Source organism: Eptatretus burgeri, chromosome 6 (genome assembly GCF_056783735.1).
Source record: "Eptatretus burgeri isolate ZD-2024b chromosome 6, Ebu_testis_v1, whole genome shotgun sequence".
Classification (NCBI taxonomy): Eukaryota; Metazoa; Chordata; class Myxini; order Myxiniformes; family Myxinidae; genus Eptatretus; species Eptatretus burgeri.
The window spans coordinates 102801022-102813761 of NC_140966.1; the positions used below are offsets into that span (position 1 = coordinate 102801022).

The 12740-nt window shown below is 43.7% G+C and overlaps 1 protein-coding gene across 2 annotated transcripts in view; it reads left to right on the forward strand.

Annotated features, from left to right (window-relative positions):
• The window catches only part of LOC147025489 (uncharacterized), a 66657-nt gene that overhangs the window by 4249 nt on the left and 49668 nt on the right, over window positions 1-12740 (forward strand). For both annotated transcript variants that reach the window (XR_015059556.1, XM_085886515.1), the window contains exons 5-8: window positions 1468-1501; window positions 4967-5076; window positions 11414-11471; window positions 11601-12172. Coding sequence is in view for 1 of the 2 variants with exons in the window: in XM_085886515.1 (XP_085742641.1) it covers window positions 1468-1501; window positions 4967-5076; window positions 11414-11471; window positions 11601-12172 (774 nt within the window). In the remaining variant the exon portion in view is untranslated. The remainder of the gene's footprint in view (window positions 1-1467; window positions 1502-4966; window positions 5077-11413; window positions 11472-11600; window positions 12173-12740) is intronic.

The following is a 12740-nucleotide window of genomic DNA, read 5'->3' on the forward strand; positions in this document are numbered from 1 at the left end:
ATAGCTTTCAGCTCCTCGGTACTGAGGGCAAGCCCACATCGCTGCTCCTCCCATCTCCCTTCTTCTCTTTTCATAATATCGTTCTCCTCGAATTTTAACCAGAGGTATGATTACTCATGCAAATGTTTTCATGAAAATTATGACATCATAGGTCATGTGGTGTGGCATTTATGTTGGAAAAATGGAAAAAAATTTGAACCTCTGCATCTCTGAAACCGCTTCATGGTAAAAAATTTTTTACCTTCGCACGTGTGAAGTGTTCTCTCTGGGAAACGAGTGATTTATTTATTTTTAATGTCACGGGTGACTTCCTTCTGACGTCGTCATTGCATACGTTGAACTCTTTGTCCAATCAGTATGAAAAATTTTGGGGGTCATCTTGAGTTAAAAAAATTTGGGGGGGGGGGGAAATTGATGACGTAATTGGTCATGTGGTGCTGCAGCCATATTTTTTTTCATCATAAAACTTTCAAAAATCCTGTCAACAGTTGAACAGATTGAGGCGAAAATTCACAGGTGTGATTGCCAATCCATGAGGAACAAAAGCTTCTCCATCTATTTTCTAAATTTCAACCTGATCGGACGCATGGTCTGGCAGTCAGAATTAATTTATATTTTGAATCTCGGTTCAGGGATTTCAATCAAACTTGGGACCAGTGTGTATGATGATGTAATAATGTGGGCGGAGGCATATCTGGTGACGTCACGATGTAGAAAAGTGCTCTTCTTCTTTTATCGTAAAGACTAAGATGAAGTCGACATCAACCGTTTTCATCATGGGTAAAGCATCACGGAGGGAGTTCTTTGCCCGGTATCATTTTGTTTGATTGTCCCAACTCTGTTTAATTAACAATTAAATTTGTATTTTAACTTATTTCTGTAGTTATTTGGATTACGAACACACCGACTGGGAATATGTTTTTGGCTAAAAATAAGAGGACCAAATCCTTGGTGTGTAAATGATTTCAGAACGTTAACCCACGCACGATTCACCTGTGTGTACCGAGCTCACCTTCACGCTCAAGGCTATTCCGGAGAGTTTATCTCCAGCGTGATCCCGTCTGAGTCCCTTCGGACCCTTCACGATCCCGTTGTAATATTTTTGGGATCCCGGCCTGCGGATGCACAGCCCAATCCAAGTACCCAGGGTATCTCATCATGTGTTTGGGGAAATATTTGATTTGAGATACTTGATCCACAAAAGCTGCCGATTCATCGCTTTGCTCAGCTCTGATTGGACAAATCAAAGTGAACATCGATCATGTGCTTTGAGTGCGACATTCACCTGCACTGAGCCTCGAGTTACCTCTGCTTTGAGTCACGTGTGATCATCGTTCACCTGCTCATGTGTGAATGAACTAAAGTAATTTAAATTATTTATTATTTTGATTAACTTGTGATTAACTTGACGATCTGTGAGTGAAAACCTGACACTGTTTAACATTTTTCATTTTTGTTTTCTTGCAGTCCCTGAAAGATGTAACTTCGTTTTCAAAAGAACGTGAGTGACATTTATTCGTACGATCGATTTGTGTTGTTCTGTTATCAAAAACTAGATATTTTGTGGTGATGACAACATCGACGCAACATTCACCGTTGTACAAGTCTCGTGTGAAAGATCACATGAAACTCCCAACAAGTAATGATTTAGAAGTTTCCTTTATTTATGAGGAAATCCAAGGAGGTTTGAAGAAAGAGCAAAGAAGATTGAGAAAGATAACAGAGCAGAGAATCGTGATGTTAACGGAGCAGAGAATCATGATGTTAACAGAGCAGATACGGGTGATGTTAACAGAGAAGATATGCGTGATGTTAACAGAGCAGATAAGCGTGACGTTAACAGAGCAGATACGGGTGATGTTAACAGAGAAGATAAGCGTGATGTTAACATAGCAGATAAGCGTGATGTTAACAGAGCAGATACAGGTGATGTTAACAGAGAAGATATGCATGATGTTAACAGAGCAGATAAGCGTGACGTTAACAGAGCAGATATGGGTGATGTTAACAGAGAAGATACGCGTGATGTTAACAGAGCAGATACGCGTGATGTTAACAGAGAAGATAAGCGTGATGTTAACAGAGCAGAGAAGCTTGATGTTAACAGAGAAGATAAGCGTGATGTTAACAGAGCACATAAGCGTGATGTTAACGAGGCAGTTATCATGATATGATGTTAACACAGTGATGTTAACGGATATGTTTCACAGCTCATTGGAGTCGGGACAGGAATCGGATGATTGGAGAGTAGTAAATGTATTTTATTATTTAATAAAGGATGCGGAGAGGAATTTGGGAATGATGCACCTGTTGGTTTAACTTCACTTGTGAGAAGATGTTGGAGACGTGAATGAGGGATCAGATGAGGGACCATTTTATTAAATATAAACTAATTCAAGACAGTCATCATGGATTTACGAGAGGGACGTCATATTTAATAAATTTATTGGAGATGAAGCAGTTTCTGACTGGGTGGATGAGCGAAATGCAGTGGATGTAGTTTATCTTGACTTTCAACAAACTTTTGATGAGGTACCACTGAGAAGGTTGTTGGCTGAGGTGAGTGCGTAGAAGGTTGTTGGCTGAGGTGAGTGCGTATAAGGTTGTTGGCTGAGGTGAGTGCGTGCTGATTGGCAGGTAGGGGTAGCTAACTGGATTGGAAACTGGTTTCGTGATCGCAAGCAAAGAGTAGGATGTCTAGCTGGGAGCATGTAAGTCGTGTGGTTCCTCAGGGGTCAGTTATCGGACCATTATTCACGAGCAGATACCCGTCTTCGACGGGTGTGGGGGACAGGATGGATCACAATACTCGGTTGCGGTAGTTTCTTTGGATGTTTTGCTCCGCATTCACCAGCTCAGTTCATATTGGTGGCGTGTCTGGGTGCCCAAGGTCGCGGTTGAGACCGGTCGCTTTAGATTGTTGGCCTTGACACGTAGTGCCAGATGAGTAACACGAACGATTTGACGTATTCATCATTTCTCTATTACCTCCATCAACAGATGAACAACATGGCAGGCTAAAAGTCATAAATGCTGAGTGGAACAAACGTACTGAACTCCTGGATGTAGTTAAGTGAAGCACGTCGTCTGGGACCCAGCCGTCGGTTTGCCGCCAAACGCCGCTGATTGTGACGTCATCGATTCTCTCTTTGAAAATTCCATCTCTATTCGATTTTTTAAAATCCACTATCACCTGCGTAAATACATGGAACACATAATGTGAAGATTTCGGAAGTATGAACGCAATATGTTCGGAGAAAAGTGTGGTGGAAGTTCCAGGCTTACGCCCATTATTATTCTTCATTGAGGTTAATGATTTGGCTTGTTGCTAGTTGGGTGAAGAGTAGGGCTTTGTGTGGATGACAGAAAGTTTGGAGGTCAGGTGGATAACAGAGAGGGTGGTGATCAGATTCGGGAAAGTGTCGATACGTTCGTCCATTTGGTCGAAGATTGACAGATGCAGATTCGGAAATGGAAGGTGCTCGAGCTGAGTATGAATAATAAAAATGGAGATGACATGATACAAGGGACAATCTGTGATCGTGTCACCAGGAGAAGGATCTGGGGTGGTGATAGATACGTGAGGATAACGAGACAGCACAGTACCAGATAGCCACAGGTAAAGCTAACAAGGTTTTTTTGTTGTAGTTTCTGCAAAGAGCAACGAGTTTGATTCCAGGCCCAGCGACAATCAGCTTTGAGGAGCGGCCGAGGGGGCCGGAGTTGACTCATGATATAGGAGGTGATGATGAGAGGATTTGATGGAGATGTTTAAGATTATGAAGGGCAGAGATAAACAATAACTTTTCTTCACAATGGATACCGACAGGAACAGATATCACAGTTTCAGAGAAAATGAGAGGAGAGTTGGGGTCTTTCACTCAGCGAATGGTTCTCTGTTCCTGCATATGGCAGCTTGGCTGCTGGGAACCTGTCATGTCTTGGAAGCGTGACTGTGCCGCTGATGCTGTGCCCCTCTTCCAGTACACTGGTACTCATTTCGCCAACCTCAGAAGGATGACAGGCTGAATCAAATACACCTGGTGTTAATTCAGCAGCCAATGGGGCTCAAACTCAGTACCCTAACATCCCAAGCCAGTCACCCTAACCACGAAGCCAAAAGCAGACTTACTCGGAGAATGGTGAATGCATGGAATGTTCTCCCCACATGGGTAGTGATAGTCGAATCAGTGGATTATTTATTGTTGAGTTTGATCGGTAGCTGGAACTCATCAGGATAAGGGGGAACTTCGATATTGGCATGATTACCCAGGCTTGATGGACCCATCGGTGTCCCTCCTGCATTGAATTGCATGGTGGCTTCTTGTATTCATTTACCTGTTTTTCACCTGTGACACTTTATAAACTTTGATTTGTGTTTTATGCTATTGTACCATATTTTACCATTGTTGAGGTATTTACTGTATGTTTAAAACATTCCACGTGTGTTTGAACAATTTATGGTGATAAACATGAATTTGATGACAACACAGAAAAAGTTGATTTTAAAATTCCCATCAGTTTCTGAGATGTGAAGGGGAATGTGATGAAGAGAGCGAGCAATGTGCACCTGTGCAGTTTTTTGCATGCCTGTGTTGCCATGGAGACGCTCAGTTACAGTGGTACAATTCCCTGGGTGAATGAGTTGGGATTGTTTGTTTCGATTGATAGTATAGATGTTTTATTGCACCAATCAGTGCTTTGTCCTCGGAAGGATGACAGGCTGAGTCAACCTCACCTGGTGCTAATTCAGCGGCCAAGGGGGCTCAAACTCAGGACCCTAACATCCCAAACCACCAAACCAACAACAGACTAAGTGCTTTACTTGGACCCAGCAAATGGAGAGAGATTTTTCAGGAAACATTTTGCTGCACTTGGTGTATTGTCCCAATGATTGAAGGAACCCCAAAGATTATCTGTTAACCTCTGTTAACCTCCTCTTGGTGTTTTTTTCTCTCTTTTACAGAGCTTACCTCATCATTCCAGATTTTGTGTAAAAACAACGTTTTAAACCTTTTCCTCGTCAGATGCATCATCCTGGCTCTTTTCACGTGGATCTTGAAAATCTTCATTGAGGTATGGTGTGTGTGTGTGTGTGTGTGTGTGTGTGTGTGTGTGTGTGTGTGTGTGTGTGTGTGTGTGTGTGTGTATGTGTATGTGTGTGTGTGTGTGTGTGTGTGTGTGTGTGTGTGTGTGTGTGTATGTGTATGTGTGTGTGTGTGTGTGTGTGTGTGTGTATGTGTGTGTGTGTGTGTGTGTGTGTGTGTGTGTGTGTGTGTGTGTGTGTGTGTGTTTTCTGTAAATCTCTTTTTCACCACGAACTGACTCACTTATATAATCTTGAATCAGAAAACTGTCCATAAATATCTGTAAATAGAAAATATAAATACATAAACAAAAGTCTGCCCACGTCGCTTCGCTCCAGCTCAGTGTGTCACGTGACTCAAGGCAATGGTCTGCCTGCAGTGGATCACCGATCCGAAGGCTTATCATGGGGCCTGGAATTGAACATGGACCAGACTTGATATTGTTACCTGTCGAGCACTCGATCACACAATCCTTACAAATCTAAATTCAATCGATGCATCAAAAAGTAAAGATGTAAACAAAGCATGATGATAACTCAAATTGCCTGCTATTAACGACCGACAGCGTGGGAACGACGACAAAAATATGACAATCGCTGTTTGCTTTCTACTTTAGTTAATAAGTTCCACCAATTAATGTTTGTCTTCGACTTGGACTCAAAACTCTGCTTCTTGCCATTGCCGAGCAACCCATAACAATGTAAACAATCGTTTCATTTTATAACTTTTGATGATTTTGCTTTAAAAACAAACTAAATGTGGACCACGCGGTATTATCAAACATGAAAAGATTTTTCTGTTGGACTCGTCCACTGACTCACCCACACTCACTCGCCAAACCACCGTCTCACTCACCGACTCACTCACAGGCTCACTCATTCACCCACTGACTCACCCACCGACTCACCCACCGACTCACCCACCGACTCACCCACCGATTCACCCACAGACTCACCCACAGACTCATTCATTCACTGACTCACTCACTCACTGACTCATTCACTCACCCACCGACTCACCCACCGACTCACCCACAGACTCACCCACAGACTCACCCACTGACTCATTCACTCACCCACCGACTCACCCACCGACTCACCCACAGACTCACCCACAGACTCACTCACCCACCGACTCACCCACCGACTCACCCATAGACTTACCCACAGACTCATTCACCCACCGACTCACCCACAGATTCATTCACTCACTGACTCACTCATTCACCCACCGACTCACCCACCGACTCATCCACAGACTCATTCACCCACTGACTGACACACAGACTCACCCACAGACTCACCCACAGACTGACCCACAGACTCACCCACAGACTCAACCACAGACTAACCCACAGACTCACCCACCCACAGACTCACCCACAGACTCATTCACTCACCGACTTACCCACTGACTCGCGTGCTGGTATACATGTTTAGTCCTCTCTCGGTGTGCTGGTATACATGTTTAGTCCTCTCTCGGTGTGCTGGTATACATGTTTAGTCCTCTCTCGGTGTGCTGGTATACATGTTTAGTCCTCTCTCGGTGTGCTGGTATACATGTTTAGTCCTCTCTCGGTGTGCTGGTATACATGTTTAGTCCTCTCTCGGTGTGCTGGTATACATGTTTAGTCCTCTCTAGGTGTGCTGGTATACATGTTTAGTCCTCTCTCGGTGTGCTGGTATACATGTTTAGTCCTCTCTCGGTGTGCTGGTATACATGTTTAGTCCTCTCTAGGTGTGCTGGTATACATGTTTAGTCCTCTCTAGGTGTGCTGGTATTCATGTTTAGTCCTCTCTCGGTGTGCTGGTATACATGTTTAGTCCTCTCTCGGTGTGCTGGTATACATGTTTAGTCCTCTCTAGGTGTGCTGGTATACATGTTTAGTCCTCTCTCGGTGTGCTGGTATACATGTTTAGTCCTCTCTCGGTGTGCTGGTATACATGTTTAGTCCTCTCTCGGTGTGCTGGTATACATGTTTAGTCCTCTCTAGGTGTGCTGGTATTCATGTTTAGTCCTCTCTCGGTGTGCTGGTATACATGTTTAGTCCTCTCTAGGTGTGCTGGTATACATGTTTAGTAATCTTTCGGTGTGCTGGTATACATGTTTAGTCCTCTCTCGGTGTGCTGGTATACATGTTTAGTCCTCTCTCGGTGTGCTGGTATACATGTTTAGTCCTCTCTCGGTGTGCTGGTATACATGTTTAGTACTCTCTAGGTGTGCTGGTATACATGTTTAGTCCTCTCTAGGTGTGCTGGTATACATGTTTAGTAATCTTTCGGTGTGCTGGTATACATGTTTAGTCCTCTCTAGGTGTGCTGGTATACATGTTTAGTCCTCTCTCGGTGTGCTGGTATACATGTTTAGTCCTCTCTCGGTGTGCTGGTATACATGTTTAGTCCTCTCTCGGTGTGCTGGTATACATGTTTAGTCCTCTCTCGGTGTGCTGGTACACATGTTTAGTCCTCTCTAGGTGTGCTGGTATACATGTTTAGTAATCTTTCGGTGTGCTGGTATACATGTTTAGTCCTCTCTAGGTGTGCTGGTATACATGTTTAGTCCTCTCTCGGTGTGCTGGTATACATGTTTAGTCCTCTCTCGGTGTGCTGGTATACATGTTTAGTCCTCTCTCGGTGTGCTGGTATACATGTTTAGTCCTCTCTCGGTGTGCTGGTACACATGTTTAGTCCTCTCTAGGTGTGCTGGTATACATGTTTAGTCCTCTCTAGGTGTGCTGGTATACATGTTTAGTCCTCTCTCGGTGTGCTGGTATTCATGTTTAGTCCTCTCTAGGTGTGCTGGTATACATGTTTAGTCCTCTCTAGGTGTGCTGGTATACATGTTTAGTCCTCTCTCGGTGTGCTGGTATTCATGTTTAGTCCTCTCTAGGTGTGCTGGTATACATGTTTAGTCCTCTCTAGGTGTGCTGGTATACATGTTTAGTCCTCTCTCGGTGTGCTGGTATACATGTTTAGTCCTCTCTCGGTGTGCTGGTATACATGTTTAGTCCTCTCTCGGTGTGCTGGTATACATGTTTAGTCCTCTCTAGGTGTGCTGGTATACATGTTTAGTCCTCTCTAGGTGTGCTGGTATACATGTTTAGTCCTCTCTAGGTGTGCTGGTATACATGTTTAGTCCTCTCTCGGTGTGCTGGTATTCATGTTTAGTCCTCTCTCGGTGTGCTGGTATACATGTTTAGTCCTCTCTAGGTGTGCTGGTATACATGTTTAGTCCTCTCTAGGTGTGCTGGTATACATGTTTAGTCCTCTCTCGGTGTGCTGGTATACATGTTTAGTCCTCTCTCGGTGTGCTGGTATACATGTTTAGTCCTCTCTAGGTGTGCTGGTATACATGTTTAGTCCTCTCTAGGTGTGCTGGTATACATGTTTAGTCCTCTCTAGGTGTGCTGGTATACATGTTTAGTCCTCTCTAGGTGTGCTGGTATACATGTTTAGTCCTCTCTAGGTGTGCTGGTATACATGTTTAGTCCTCTCTAGGTGTGCTGGTATACATGTTTAGTCCTCTCTAGGTGTGCTGGTATACATGTTTAGTCCTCTCTAGGTGTGCTGGTATACATGTTTAGTCCTCTCTAGGTGTGCTGGTATACATGTTTAGTCCTCTCTAGGTGTGCTGGTATACATGTTTAGTCCTCTCTCGGTGTGCTGGTATACATGTTTAGTCCTCTCTCGGTGTGCTGGTATACATGTTTAGTCCTCTCTCGGTGTGCTGGTATACATGTTTAGTCCTCTCTCGGTGTGCTGGAAAGGTGCTGCACACAATATGATGATGATATAAACACAGGAACAGAGCAGGAGATGTTTCCTCCCCCAGGCATTGTCTGTATCTTTTATAACGGGATTTACTCGTACACTCGTTCATGTAAATTATGGCTTTTCCAAGTGGTGAATCGTGCTTGGACACTGCAGAGTGGAAAACCAAATCATTAAAACATATAAAACACAAACATGAACATTTTAACACTTTGAGTTTAATAGGTAACGGTAACTATTAACAGTTTAATTTTAAGGAGTTTGAGTTTGATCAATTTAATACTAACCCACAGCACTAATTCAAATGTAATCTCACAATGAGATATGAACATTGAACCCATTGCTTCACTGACGGGACTTGAACAACGTAACTTGGACGTGTTACTGCACAGAAATCATTTATTAAGTTAAATTTGAAATTATTTTTTTATTCCAGAAATATTTGGTTCAACATCTAAAGATTCAACAACATCAAATATGTAAAGATCTTTCTGATTGACTCGTCCACTGACTCACCCACAGACTTACTCACTCGTCCACCGACTCACTCACTGTGTACACTGTGTACAACTCAGTGTTAATTGTAGTTAAACACAATTATTCACCAGAAAACAATATGAGAGATTTGTTTTATGTTCCCAGGTATCAGATGTTACATCGTTTATTGTTTTCAACTTGAAAAATCTGACTCGTATCGAGTCAGGTACAGCACCTAGAGAAAGCCTCCACCCCCGTTAACTACCTTCACCTTTTGTTACCTCATACTAGTTTTGTATCTTTAATTAATTTTGTGAAATTTGTGGAATTTGTTTTTCACTTGGAAGTTGTGGGATCCGATGTGTAAATAAAGGTGGAATAAGTCTGATTTAATGTAATTTAATTCCAGGTTAGAAGGTAACAAAAGGTGAAATTTTTAAAGGTGGTGTCGACCTTCTTTAGGAGCTGTACATGGGTTATGATGTTAAACTGTCGTCGGTGAAGGAATGGGACTGGTTGAGTGCTGGATGGCGGGATGATGTGCACGTCCAGAGAAGCCTCGTTTAGCAGTCGAGGTGACGCCGTAATGACATCCCGGCAAAAAGAGTGTTGGACACACGGACAGACAGAGAAATCTGGCTTCATTAAGATTCACATAACTGGCGTGGAACCTCCCTGGTAATGTCCTTGCTCGAGAGAATACCACATAGGTATTTGGGCAGTGCATAGGCAACAGACCACTGCCTCAATCGCTCCTGAAAAAACAAACCCCGGGTTTGAAGCAAAAACATTCCCACTGCCGATGTGCATGTGTAACACATCCTGGTTATATCGCTCAGATAGATTTAAATTGTACTGGAAAATGAACTGATACCATCAGAGTCTCCTTCTTCCTCTTGCATATGGAAGCTTTGCTGCCAGGGAAGCTATCATTTCCTGGAAACTTGACTGTGTCGCTGATGCAGTGCCCCTCTACCAGGACACACTGGTACTCATTTCGCCGACCTCAGAAGGATGACAGGCTGAGTCAACCCCTTGGTGTATTAATTCAGCGGCCAACCGGGCTTGAACTCAGGACCCGAGGATCCCAAGCCACCACCCGAACCACAAAGCCAACACCAGGCTTTACTCCCTGGGAGTGAAACCGAAGGACTGAAGCCTGAGGCCTTTATGTACTGTGGTTTTCACAAGGCTCATGATGCTCATTGGCTCCAACCTCTCGATATTTGAAGATCCTTTCAACAGTCGCTTTCGTTATTTCACTGAAGGGAAATCTTGTGGGGAGGTGAAGGTGATTTTGAATGACAGCTCCAAGGATATCTTTGGCTTTTCAAGGGACCAACATGGCAGCCGTATGATTATCCAGGTTACAACTGTGCATTGAGTCAGGATGGCTGTCCAAACAATGGGTGGAAAGGAGTGTAGCACATGGACGGACGGACGGATGAAAAAGCTTATTGTTGTCTAGACGAGCAGAGTTCCCGCCCTCCAGGTGATGTTGCTCCAAGCATGCAACACGTTCTTCTGACGCATACCTTTATTTGGGCAGTGGATAAGCAACTGACGGCTCTGGATGTAATGAGCCCAGAACTGGTGGAGGAGTAGCTTGACGAACAAACACACAAACACCGGACCCTGAATTATCGTCAGGATAATCCAACGGGCTCACATTCGTTGCTTGAATACAGAATGGAATGTGGAAAGGATGCAAACCGAACAAGTCAAATGTACTTTTTCCTGAAGTTTTGTTTAAAATGTGTAGAATTTGATGGAAATCACAGGAAGTGAGGATCATTGTTTTAAATTGTATTGTGTTAAACCTGGTGTTGTCTTAATGGTTAAGGTGGCTGGCTTAAGATCTTCGGGTCTTGAGTTTGAGCCCCTGTCGGCTGTTGAATTAACAAAGGTGGGGTTGACTCAACCTGCCATCCTTCTGACGTCGACGAAATGAGTACCAGTGTGCTGGTGATAGAGGGCCCGGCATCACCGGCACATCCACACCCCCAGAATGATGCAACCGGCAGCCACAGGCTGCACACGATAGCTCTTGTATTGTTGTTGCTGTTATGTGTCTTGCAGACATTACTTGCTTTCAAGACGTTTCGTGAAGAGAGGAGCTGTTGGAGTCAAACCTACAGTAAGTTAACCCTCCTGTAATTGACTTGGAATTGCGTTCACTTACCATGAAAGTTGATAATTACAATAATGTTTATCTCAGTAACACAGCAATGTACCCCCACCCCTCACCCTCACCTCTCCCAAACAGATCACCATGCCTTGACGAATCTGCGACAGCGTGTTCAACCGTGTCGCAGAAACCAGCAGATTGTTAAACCGTGCCGTTGTTCCTGCCCACGTGGAGAACTTCACAAGCAGCAGAACGACAAGGGACCCTGGAACCACAGGGAAAACACTCCGTCTCTTGGGCTATCCCAATTATATAATAACCTTAACCAGAGTTATTGTTACCAGTCTGGCAAGAGGTTGAACAAACGAGTGTCATTGATATCTCCACACAAATCGGTGAAACACTCGCATCAAGGAAATGCTCGAGCAATCATGAATGTAGGGAAAGGGAATGAAAATTTTCAATCCCAAGTGAGAGACTTGCTTGAAAATGCATATTCCGAGTTCAACAGAGAAGTAGCGCTGGTAAATGCTGTCAGCCCGATCATGGTTTATCACGTGACCAACAATTCATGTGGAACAAGGATGAACAAGAGCGTCTTGCGAGGTTCTACAAACAACGGTGAAGTCGGTGCTGTTCAAGCATCTTACAAAGGCCTCGTCATGGGGAATGACTTACAAAAACAGCACAAAAGTGCCACAACTATCCAGGTAAGAGCACCACTTCCAACATTTCATTTTCACGAACCATCAAGCTATGAGATGGGGAGATGTACATAGGGTTTACATTTTGGGATGGGTTTGTTTGAGAACACGGATCAGTAAGTTGGGGTTACAAGTTCAAGTCGTACGGAATGGTGATTTGCCCATTGTGTACGACCGTCCATGGAATTCAGGTTTAAGTACATTGTTGTCTTCTCACATCCTGGATCACATGATTGAATTCAAGCTCTATGAAGATTCTTACATCATTGATGGTCCCCGAGATCCTTGACTTGTGCAAATTGACAATGAGCCACTCATTCTGAGCTTGAAGAACCTCAGATGGTGTCGAGGATTTGAAAAAAGGAAATGGAAACACAGAATTGTACAGAAAAATTTAACAGGAGGATGAGCAGATCGAGTTAGGATTTGAATCTCAATTGGTGTAATTGGTGTCACGGTCCAAGTCTGGGAGCTCGGCGGTTCAAACTCCAGTTGAGTCGTCCTGAATAAATTAAAAATAATACTTACTCCCTCCTCACTTGGCGTTCAGTATTTACGAGGGTTGAACACAGAC